We start from the raw sequence: 12,251 nt of genomic DNA, 5'->3' as shown, positions 1-12,251 counted from the left end.
GTGCGTCTTGCCCAGTTGGAAGGGTCAGCAGTGAGCCCACAGACAGACAGACAGACTTGCTGGCTGCTGCAAGTGCTTTTGTGCAGGCGTCCTGCAGGAAGCACTGCGTGTAGTGGGGGGGAAGGGTAGGGACCCCTGCAGGGGGCTGTCCACTCCCGACCAGACCGCCAGGGCAGAACTGAGCTGCGCTACACAGACGCCTGGGCACCAGCACCTGCTTCGCAAGCCAGCTCCACTGCTCCCCCTAGTGGCGCCACGGGAGAAGTGCAGGGCTGCAGAGTCAAACTTCACCAGTTCCAGCCCCCCATTGTCTTCTGCAGCGCCTCTTGCAGACCCCCACCAGCAGCACATCCACGCCTTCAGCCACAGGTCTGTGCACAGTGCAAGGGCCTGCACAGGACCTTCTGATGCACATTGCTGTGCACTGCAGTGTGCATGTCCCCCTTCAAGCCATCCTGTCCATGGGCTTCCTTGCAGCATTCCAGACCCTCCTCCCTATTCCAGTGCTTCCCACACACTTCTCTGTGCAACACACCCAGCACCACCACCAGCACACACCCGTTCAGCCACAGGTCTGTCCAGAGTGCAAGGGTTCGCACACGACCTTCTGACACGCATGTGTTGTACTGTGCATACTTAACAAGTATTTTCACAGCACTTTGGGGTCACCCCTTTCTGCAGATCTGACACCATCCACTGAGGAACCTAGATGGGACCAAGCAGGGCAAACTCACAGCTGTGGTGGACTTCTGGGTCACTGCCAGGCAAGTATCTGCCTGCACATGTACCAGGCCAAAAATCAAGTGAGCGTGGAAAGCCACAAAGGCTCCACAAGAGCAAACCTCCAAAGGAAGCACTCATGGGGCAGAAAAGAGAACCCACCACCTCCCCAACCCCCACATTCCATTGGCCCTCATCAATCAGTACAAGCAGGGCAGACTCACAGAAGTCTCTTTCATAGTTCAATTGTTACAGTCAGGATATACGAGTTGAAACCACTGAGGTTCTGAAAGCCTTCTTTGTCCTTAGGTGAACAGGCAGAAATGCAACAGGTGAAGGTAATTATGGCAATGAGATGCAGTGACAGAAAAGACTCAACTGTGTAGTTTGTTTGCAAAATGAACAGGAGCCCCATGGGTTGGGGGGGGAATGGTAGTTGCAGTTGGGATTAAGAGGTGAAGAACCCTCTCAGAGATGTTATAAGGAAAAGGAATGATGGGCTGGAGAAAATGACAGCACCAGCAACCAGCCGAGGACCAACATCTTTTCAGAAAGAAATTTATTTTCTTCATAAATACAGTACAGTTACAGTATCATGAGGTTTACATTCTAGACATAAACACGCGCCAAGTTCCTATACAAGTACAGAAGAATTAAAATAGAGAGGCACAAAGCAATGACATTTGACATGTTGGCAAAGCCTCCCAGGAGGCTGGAATCCTAACTTGTCAGCTTCTCCCCTGCAACCAGCATCTGGAGTCTGTGTCTCCAGCTGTTCCCCCTGTGTACAGGGTACAGGGGAGATGCCCAGAGCACTTGGGGTGGGAGAACCAGCTTAACATCCATTGATTTGCACTTAGAAAAGAACTTAATCTACGGCACTGCTTCTATTACCCGAGTTCCTGTTAAACTCTTGGTCTAGAGTTTGGTTTGAGCACAAAGGCGTCATCATTTTATATTGTCTTCTTTCCAGTATGAAGTGGTTTTGCAGGAAAAAAGAAAAAGAGGTGGGCAGTTTGGCTTATTTTAAAGCAGATTTGGCTTAAACTCAAACTTAATTGTGCTCACACAGGTCAAATGTTGTGCGTGAGCCAAAGGTGAGCGGCCCCTTTTGGATGTTCCATTCAGATTCGCTGAAGGGGGAAGCACTTTCTCCTAGGAGACCCTACTTGACAGGCACAGCTTAAGCAGTCTAGGGTCCCATAAACTGAATAAAAAAGGGTGGACCCCTTACAACCAACAGGTGAGATAAAATACTCCATTTTCTGATGCCAGAGGCTAATTTAAGGTGTTTCCCAGGAGAGGGTTCTCCAAACATTTGGAGCAAAGTTTCAGTGCACCTGATCAGAAGAGATCACCTTACATCCCTAGCAGGATTCTTGACTGCCTTTCTGAGTAAAGAATGGCCAGCAGAGGCACAATCAAGAGAAAACACCTGCCCTTACTCATGAGGAAGTCTCTCTTGGGTGCCCTACTCTAGCTGATTAACTACAAAATGATTTCAGAAAGGAACTTGCAACTCTAGGGAACAGTTCTGGTTTGTGCCTGAGGTGAAGAGACTTTCATACAGTTTTCATAACCATGTTTAACTCTGTCCTATATTAAAGGACAGTATCCAGAATCATTAAAGGCACTATCGATTTTTCACTGGTCTTTATGCCCATGTAAAGCACCGTCCATGTTAAGAAGCTGCTGTGCAATCTGCCCAGCACTGGGATGCTCTTAACTACAGAGCTGCACAACTCTCATCTGCACAACACCTACCCCAGAGCAGGAGCATGGGAGGAGGGAGCGAGTTTGGTTCCGGAGCTGTTTCTCCGCAGGACAAAATGAACCTCTAGCAGTGTCAAACTCACACTGCAAATGTTGTGCAAAGGTTTTTAATTCATCTCACCAGCATTTGCTCCGCAGGTGCTGCAAGATTTATGCCAGCTCTCAAGAGGAAAAATTAAAGGGGGGGAGCAGAGAAAGAGAGAGAATGATAAAACTCTCTGGTATTCCTAACGTACAATCTGTTCTCTCTCATTTGTGCAGAAAAAATGACATGCTTCAGGGGGAAAAAATGCAAGAACTGGGAGGGTTTCTTGATTTCTTAAAAAAATGCTGACCTCAAGTGTAACTTGATTAAGGCACTAAATCTTATACCTTAATATACAGTTTTTAAGAGGAAAGTAGCTGCTTTCTGGAATGAGGTGGTTACAGTCTGACAAGGCATTCTGGGATAACTACAGCACAGAAGAGCATCCACTACAGTCACAAGAAGAATTGAGCTTCATCCATTCCAAAGCTCCAGGGCTCTCCTTTCATCCCTCAGGAGTAACTGCAGCTGAATGACATGATGAATGGAAAGGAACAGAACTACATACAAAACAGGCTCACACAGCTTGTTCGCTGAAACCCTGAATGGAGTACATTATTTGTTATCCCATTGTGAAAGGGAAAAAGCCCTCCGACATATTCAAAGATGACAAAGACCCTTTCCTATCCAAAGGATATCTAAAGACAGAATGCAAAGAACAAGGAAACAACTATTGTATCCGGCAAAGAACAGGCACATTGTGGAAAAATCACCAGTCCTGGAATGTTTTGTGAAAATGGACAAACTCTCACATAAGAAGGGAAAAGAATGAGAAAGTTTTCCTCCCCATTTCTGGGAAAGTCATACAAAGTTTCTCAGGAATAAATGACTTTTCAGGACACTTTAGAAAAACAACATTTAAAAAAATGACAGCACCAGGATACCGTATGGCCACTGAAAAACCTGGAAGTGACAGGCTTTGTGAGGGCATTGTAGACCTTAATGCCCAACAAGGTTCTTCCTTTCCTTAAGTACAAGTTTCTTAAAAAAATACTGACACTTTAAAAATTTAGTGCATTTAAGACCTTGGTTTTATCCAGATGCTACCAGATCCAGTACTTTTAAAAAAGAGAGAGGAAAAAGATCTTCTTAAAAAGAACAAAACAGCTTTACCATTTGGGAACATATTATAAGTTGACTTGTCCGTGCCTTGGAGAAAGTCTATACAAAAAACACAAAGTTGTCGCTTCCTCTATACTTCCGTTACAACTATCTGCCTTTCTGAAAAATCTTTTTTTTTAAAAACCTCCTTGCCTCCAGTTGTGTATTTCTTCAGATGAGATACTCCACCATTTCCGCATCGCTGAGGTCCTGCCCCAAGTTTTGCGTTGGGTTTTTTCTTTCCAGAGTGCTGGAATGGAAAACTGAGCTATCTGTGAAACAAGAGAAGGAAAAAAAACAAGCAAGAGAGACCATAATCATTGATGAAGCAGATAACTGTGCTATAGAAACAAGCTTCTCTACTTTTGCATTCAATTCACAACACTGTGATGGAGGGGGAATCAGTGTGATGGAGGGGGATCTTTCTCTACCCTACCTAGAGATGCTGCCAGTGACTGAACCTGGGACCCCCTGCATGCCAGGGAGACCCTCTCCTACTAGCTAGGGCCCCTTCCCACCGAACCAAGGGACTTGGGTAGCCAAGCCGTTGCAAGTCAACCCCTGTCCTCTTCCTAGTGTATCCTCCATCCTGTGTTCTGTTACTTGGTCCTGCCAAGAGTGCGATAGAACCAGGGGTGAGGGTGGGTCAGTCCTTTAGGCAAGGTCTTAACACGTTGCACCAGGACAGCCCTCAGGTGTACTTTGCAGCCTTTCCGTATTTTGAGGGATTTGTCACTTATGGCAAAAAGTTGCGGCTGGACAAGCACCATTAGATCATATGGATGCCAATGCACGGGAGACGTTCCACCAACTGCTTTGTAGTTTGGTTTTACTTTGGATAGAATGGGAATTGGGGTTCTTTTCTGCACCCTCTGGGTGTCTGAGGTTCACGCTAGACAGGCAGCTCTCCATCTGGAGAATCTCTGGATTTCTCTATATCAGGGGTGTCCAAAGTTTTTGGCAGGAGGGCCACATCATCTCTCTGACACTGTGTCGGGGGGCCGGGGAAAAAAAGAATTAATTTACATTTAAAATTTGAATAAAATTACATAAATTTACATAAATGAATATATTAAAGATAAACTTATATGAATGAATGAAGGTCTTGCAACAGCTCAAGGCCTATAAAAGGCCTTGCACAAAGCAAGGCTGGCCTTTCCTTTGCTGCCACTACTACATCACAGATGTGAAACAGCAAGTAGTGGAGGAAGCCCTCATCCCACATCTCACACAAGAGGTCAGACATTTGCCCTCACGCTGAGAGCAGCTGTGTCGGGCCAGTGCGGGCTCCAACAAATCTCCAGAGGGCCAGGGGCTAATGGGAGACTGAGGGTTCCCCGAGGGCCGTGTTGAGAGGCCTCGAGGGCTGCATCTGGCCCGAGGGCCGGGGTTTGGGCATTCCTGCTCTATATCACAAGGCGGGGGAGGGAATGGAGGACACGAGACTGAAAGCTCATACAATCTTAAAAAGAGAGAGAGAGAGATCATCCCTGCAAGTTAAACTGATTCACTGTCACCACAATTACACCAGAAACAGGACAAGATTTTGGGGCCAACAAAATGGTGTTTACCAACTTCTCTGTCAAAGCTACTGATGTGATGTTGATGTGCACAGCAGCAGAGTGATGATACACGTGCCCTGAGATTGCACTGACCTTCTCCTGTCATCTCTGTCACCACCCACATCACAGACCCATCCCTGTCCTCCAAGATGCAAAGAAAGCGTCCTGCCTCAGTTCCTTGAGAAACTCCCAGAACACAAGTGCAGCCACAAGCAAGGGCGAGTTACCTGTTTTGTCAGAACCATAGGTTAGGTTGACTGCAGGGAGTCTCCCCTGCACAGGAGGGGTGGCGGAAGAGGAGGGGGGCTTGTTTTGCTCGCTCCCCCGGTCGGTCTGAGTGCTGCAGTCCCGGCTACCGGTTTTTGAGTGTGCAGACAACAATGGGGTGGAGGGAAGGACTGGCGAGGGGGTGGAAGGGATCGATTCGGAGCGGCATTCTGTGCCCAGCAGAACACCTGAAGGGGGAAGAGGAAGAGAAAAGAGTGAGGACGCAAGGCTGCCACCTACTGCCTAAATGTGTCCAGCTCCACACTGTCCACCACTTTATAGCGTACTTGTCCCTGCATGAGTCGTCAACCAATGCTGTTCACACTGACTGGCAATGATCTCCCAGTATCAGGCTAAGGATGTTCCCACCACATACAAATTATGCAAACCACCAGTTTCCCTTAGTTTGCATCTGGCAGTCACGGTGAAAAGCAGAGAGCTAAACAGGCACCCCCCTGTATCCAGTACCCATGGGTTCACTTATCTGCAGCTTCCCGCCCCCTGCACCCTTTAAAGGTAATGGGCATCTAAAGGTATATAAGGTGCATGGAGTATTGCACCTTATATACCTGTATCCGCAGTTTCTATATCCACCGCAGGGGAACTTCCGTGGATACAGAGAGACATCTATATAAGGGTAGTGATGTCCTCTCTATTCACCACCGAAAACCTTTGCTCAGCAATTCTCAGCAACTAGTCCCTGGCATTATCAAGCACTTTCAAGCATATCTTTAGATGCCTGCTTCCACAGGATCTCTCTCTCACACACACACACAAACTCTCACACATCATCTTCATCCTGACAAAGCTTTTGGGAAGCAAAAATGTTTGTTTATATAGCCCATCTCATTCCCTGAGGTCATCTGGTTGAGCCCTACTAAATGTTCCACCAACATCCAAAGTAAAAGATGGTGGCAAGAGACAGAGCCTTCCCTGCTGTGGTACCGCAGCTCTGGAAGATGTTTCCTGAGGATCTACAAACAGCCTCCTCTGCGGAGCAGTCTGGATAAGGTTTAAACACATTTTTATTTCAACTGGCTTTTGAAAGAGGGAAAGGGCCGGGGCACTGCCTCACTGCCGTCTTCTAACCATTGAACTGTTTTCCATCACAGAACTTGCACCAAGGCAGCAAGTTCATTTGGACCCCCGTGGATCCCACTCAGGTCCAGAGTTTGCGACTGTACTCTTTATGATTCATGGAGGGATAAGAAAAGCCACGGTACCTAAGCTGCCTTTCCAACTCTTGTCCTCTCTCTTCTCCTCTAGAATCGGAGTGCTGGTCAGTGTTGATGAGTGGGACAGCAGGCCAGACCCTGCGTTGGAGATGGACATCAGGGACTTGGCTGGCCTCATGGACGAGAGCTGGTCCGTCTTGCTGGCCTCCTTCCGAGATCGCTGCTGGAGGACCTTAATCATGGCATCTTTTTCGATTATTTGAGCATGGAGAGTCTTGATCCTACAAAAGGGAGACAAGAACGGCTCTCTTTGCTGTTGCCACCTTTGCCTAAACCCCTCCACTCTTCCGCCTGCTTCCTGGATTTGAAAGGAAGGAGGGGGACAGAGTGTCCAACACCCTGTGCCCACAATTCTTCTCTCCCACTCCCCTCCTTTTCAAAAACAGTGGGTCCTTCCTTATGCATGGGGGTTCGGTTCTGGAACCCTGCAGATATCAAAATTCCACGGACAGTCAGCCCAGTAATAAACTGACGTTAGCAGGAGGAAATTTACAGAAATTGCATATTTCTGTCTAGCGTACACTGCCTAGCACTGCGTGCACTGACATATAGAAACAGCTAAAGACATGGAAATTGCGTAAGCTTGCATTAGTGGTGTTGTGAGGCAGGTGTGAGGCAAACAAGCGCTGTGCAATGGCTGGATAAAGAAATTTTAAAGAAAATAACGTTTCGGTTCTCGTTTGGTCAAATCTGCAGGTGCCAAGCATGTGGATAAGGAAGGCTCACTGTACCAGGAAGTGAGAGGGGGGAAGAGCAACAGAGGCTGGTGAGGGCCAGCTCTGGATGTCTGCGTACATGCACAGCCCTCTAGAAAAGTAGGTCAGACCTGCTTCACTCAGGAGCACCTGGACACATCTGTGTAGTGATGAAAAGCTGTAGCTTCTGAAGCCAGAAATGTCTGAAACTCAACCATTATCCCAAGAGGGAAAAGAGAAGCAGGAGTTGGGGGGGAAAAAGTTAAAGGCCTTTGAGAAAAAGTGTTTTCTACAAAAGAAGGAAAAAACCCACACACAGAATCCAAAATACGCAGCAAACGCCTCCAAAGGGAACATTGTCAGGCAACAGGCAGACCAGTTCAAATTATCTAGATGCAGTGCTGCAAGCACATGATGTTTCCAGGACAAGGAGGTGAAAGCTGGAGAGAGAGCTACATCTGGCCCACACCCCCAAAACCAGAGCGGATTGAAATCTCATCCCAGCACGAAAATGCAGCAACGGGGAAAGCCTGGCTCATTCTGTCCCGTCTCCTCCTCATCACATGGGGGTTAAAATCACATAAGCCCTGCCAAGAAAGGGGACAGCACTAACCCTGACTCAGACAGATTCAGGAGATCTTGGTCTCTCTGTCTTTCCAGTGGGGATATAAAGCAGCAGCCTTTCATAAAAGGCACAAGGGGAGTGGGGCACTTTAAGGCTCAGGCTCCTGAAAGGCAACAAACATTTCCAAGTTGTTGTTCTTGCCCAAGAAAGCAACTGCTTTAGCAAAAATGTGGCTGGCGGGAGAGAATCCCTCCACAACACAGACACACCACCTGCTGTGTCTGCATCTCACCACCACCACCACCAGACCAATGGTTTAGTTCAGGGGTTCGCAAACTTTTTAGCACTGGGACCTACTTTTTATAATGTCAATCTTGTGGGACCCACTGGAAGTGATGTCCTTAACCTAGAAGTGATGTCATTGCCAGAAATGACATCATCAAGCAGGAAAATTTTTAGCAACCCTAGGCTGCAATCCTATCCATACTTGTCCAGTGTGGCCCCATTGCCTATAATTGTTAAAAGTATATACATAGTAGCCTGTTAAAAGTATAGATCTGTCACATTTCCCCAAATGCAATCACGTGCCACGGTAGCATCAAGCCTAATATATTAAAAATAAAATTTTGAAATGAATGGGGACCCACCTGAAATTGCCTTGCGACCCAACTTCCTGGTTACTTGGCAACTAGTTTTTCTCAACATTTTAACATTCTACACCAACATTTGAAGCATTGGGGAGCCCTGCGGAGGGCTGCTTGGGGCTCCCTGCAATTCCTGCAGCTGCCAGCAGACCTCAGTTAGTAAAAATAGCCCCCTTTCACCCCCATTAGCGACGTGATCCTAGGGGTTGTGTTAGTGCCGTAGCCCCTCCCACGCAAAAACTTACTTAGGGAGTAAAACTCTCCCTAACTTTGAGAACCACTGCACTAGACTATGGAGATAACTGGAAAACACAGTAACAGGTGGCTAAGCAAAGCCTTCAAACAAAGCAGAAACAGAAGCCTTTGCTGTCCCTGCACACAGACCTGTGTTTGCAACACACACTTGGCAAGAAGTAGGAGAAAGATCGAAAGGCGTACCTGCCCTCCATGTCAAGACACCGCCTGTTGGCCGTCAGGATCTCCTCCTCTTCCTTCTGGACGCGGACTTCCAGGGAGGTGTCGTAGCTGGCATTGGGAGAGGGGCTGATGACGGTGGTGTCCCTGAGAGCAGGAAGAGTAGCAGAGAAGGGCTGTTAGCTGGAAGGGAACGGAAGCTGGAAGGCAAGTAGCTGGAAGGAACAGAAAATGCCCACTTGCATACAGACAGAGGGGGAGTTCAACCAGTTTGACAACAAGCTTGTTACACTATCATCAGAATCACAAGGTGCGGACCGTGCCCCAGACTGTGGGCTGGGGGTGCGAAGGAAGATAGCCACAATGTACACCCACTCCATATAATAAGGGAACTCCCTATATACAGAAAAACAGCCCATCAAGTGGAAGGGTTCCAATGCGCCAGTTTTAAAGTGCAGGGGGTTCTAGCCACACTCTCTAAAATGTAGCCAGGCAAAGTTGGTGGCTTCAACAGAAAGAGAGAACACTGGAACGTTTCAGAGACATTATAAAGTTAAAATGACCATTAGAAATATGTGGAGGTGTTGGAAAACGGTGTGATTATTTCACTCAGAAGTAAGCCCATTGTGTTCAGTAAGACTTGGACTGTAATCCTATTGTCCTCACTGGAAACACACACCTCTAGGAATATGTACCAGACAGCCAGGGTGCCTCAGCTGAGCATGGCCACAACAACCCCCTCGGCACATATCCCTCCGGGGAACCTGGCTGGGCTCAGTGGAGGCATCCAGGATTCCTCCGCTAAACACAACCAAAGTATGCTCTGGCCACAACACGGGTGGCAGCCAAAGGTGTGGCAGCCTGGTTACTGGCTAACCCTTAGGCCAAAAGAAAAGCTTGAGGTGGAGCTGTCAAGTCCATCAAGAGCGGCAGTAAATCTACCCCCAGGACCCTTCTGAAATACAAGCAACAACAGTTGCGCGAGGCGTTTGCCTGTCTTCCCATCACCACCAGCCTCGACTTCCCACCACACCATTACCTCTGGGCAGCAACCGTGGCAGCTGCATCCAGCGCAAACTGCCGCATGACACTTTCTTCCAGGTACTTCTGCTCCCATTTAGTCATGTCTGCTTCCAGAGCAAGGATCCTCTCCTCCTTTTCCCGCAGCAGCTCCATGAGTGATGTGGCGCTGTACTCCGAGACATTGGCAGGCTGAGATGCGCCCTGGCGCTGAAGCAAATGGGTGAGACATACACGAGTCAATCAACTGGAACTGGGCTCTGACCATGCGTGCCCACTGAGACACGTACGGCACACTCGCTGTGGCTTCCTGCGAATTCACACGTCCAGAAACTGGCCTTTGACAAATCGAAGGTGCACCATGAAGGCCTGGGTTTTCTCACCCAGGACTTATTAAAAATATATATTGACCACTTTTTAAACAGGAAGTACGAATAAATAGCCTTCCATGCACTTAACAGTCGGCACAATATACCATGGAACCTATTCTGGTCATGCAACAGAAGCACCGGTGAACTGCTCTGCTGAGCATGGATGCATAGTGAACACACTGCACAAGAAAGGCACAAGAATAGTGCATGGAGAAGAAAGCGCCCCAGTTAACTCGCGGGGAAGGGGCCGCAGCTCAGTGACAGAGACCCTGCTTTGCTTGCAGGCGGTCCCAGGTTCAGTCCCTGGCAGCTTCTCCAGGCACAGCTGGGAAAGTTCCCCATCCAAAATGCTGGGGAGAGGCTGCCATTCAGCACAGACATTTCCGAGCAAGACAGACCCACGGGAAGACACAGCGCAAAGCCGTTTTAACCACTCGCCAGGAAACAGAAATCCACGCCCAGCCTTGGCTGCCGTCAGTGCTAGAAGAGCAGTTCGTGCTTCTACAGTGTTAGAAGGAGGGCAGGAGGTCTGGTCTAGAGGGTAGAGCCTCTGTCTGCCTGAAGATAACATCCACAAGGTCGCCAGTTCGAGGCCACCGGCACCGTGCGACCTTGAAGCAGCTGACAAGCTGAAGCCGAGCTATTCCATCTGCTCTGAGCGTGGGAGGATGGAGGCCAGAATGTGAAGCCAGATCAAGAAAGAAACACCTGAATGTAGTGGTTCTTGAAAGAAAGAACCTTCTTTCAATTGTAAAAATCCCTATTGAATAAGGGATTTAAATAAAAGCCTGCCTATGTAAACCGCCTTGAATAAAGTCTTGAATAAAGACCAAGAAAGGCGGTATATAAATACCTGTTGTTGTTGTTATTATTGTTATTATTATTGTTATTATTATTATTGTGAAATTGAAACCGAAGCTGGCTTTTTGCTGCGCTTTTGCTGCGCTCTCTCTACCTGCTGCATCCGGAGGTTTTCCAGCTCCCTCTCCAGGCGGGTCCGCAGGCGGTGCTCGAGCTGCTCCCGCTTCTCGCAGGCTGCCTGCAGCTGCACCAAGGCCTGCTGCATCTTCTCCACCTTGTCCACGTACACCTGCTTCTTCTTCAGCTAATTCAGAAAGAAAATCATTCTGCCGTCAAGTGGCACTGAATGTGCAAGGGTCGGGCACCCGATGGCTCCCGGCATGGTGCTGAAGCAGCAGCCCACCCACACTCTCCCCACTCCCCACCCAGCAACAATCACCTTGTTGCTATCCCCAGCCCAGCAGGCCTTAGTCACAGATAAACTTCCCCTGACTGTGGAGGTTCAATTCAGGCATCATGGCTAACGGTGGCTTGTTGACCCTATTCTTCCATGGCTGTGTCTAAAGAGGTTTCAAAAAAAAACCTTCCAAGTGAGGGGGCATCAACACATCCTTAAAGGTGGGGGCAGAAAAAAATGGGAAAATGTAATGGGGGAAGAGATGGGAAGCAGATGAGAAAATGCCATTTCCTATCTGTTCTACTAATCTAACTGAACTTACAGGCATTTTAGTGGCTACCAATACATTGCAACAGTTTGGTGTAGGCCCCCTCTTGTTAAGAAGATCATTAAAGAGTATCTGCTGTCAAATTAGTCACAAGTACCTTTTAATTGACTTATCTAACCGATCAGCTCAATCCTGCAGACCAGTGGTTCTCAAACACTTCCAACTGGCAGCTTGCTTGGCCAACTGGGCCACTGGTTGAGGCTCGCCAATAGGGCTACGGCCCCATACACTGCACTGAGCAGAAGCTTTTTCTGTGAGAATTCCGTGGCTCCC

The 12,251-nt window shown here is 48.2% G+C and overlaps 1 protein-coding gene across 4 annotated transcripts in view; it reads right to left on the bottom strand.

Annotated features, from left to right (window-relative positions):
• Window positions 1-1,262: 1,262 nt before the first annotated feature.
• AMOT (angiomotin) overlaps window positions 1,263-12,251 on the bottom strand; it is a 37,965-nt gene continuing 26,976 nt past the window's right edge. For all 4 annotated transcript variants that reach the window (XM_066640035.1, XM_066640034.1, XM_066640036.1 and 1 more), the window contains 6 exons: window positions 11,408-11,557; window positions 10,101-10,291; window positions 9,086-9,208; window positions 6,732-6,964; window positions 5,469-5,696; window positions 1,263-3,951 (listed from right to left, as the gene is read on the bottom strand). In XM_066640035.1, coding sequence (XP_066496132.1) covers window positions 3,851-3,951; window positions 5,469-5,696; window positions 6,732-6,964; window positions 9,086-9,208; window positions 10,101-10,291; window positions 11,408-11,557 — 1,026 coding nt within the window. In that variant the 3' untranslated portion in view covers window positions 1,263-3,850. The remainder of the gene's footprint in view (window positions 3,952-5,468; window positions 5,697-6,731; window positions 6,965-9,085; window positions 9,209-10,100; window positions 10,292-11,407; window positions 11,558-12,251) is intronic.

Source organism: Tiliqua scincoides, chromosome 12 (assembly GCF_035046505.1).
Source record: "Tiliqua scincoides isolate rTilSci1 chromosome 12, rTilSci1.hap2, whole genome shotgun sequence".
Classification (NCBI taxonomy): domain Eukaryota; kingdom Metazoa; phylum Chordata; class Lepidosauria; order Squamata; family Scincidae; genus Tiliqua; species Tiliqua scincoides.
Note: the sequence above shows the minus strand (reverse complement) of the source record. Positions and strands in the feature narration are given on the sequence as shown.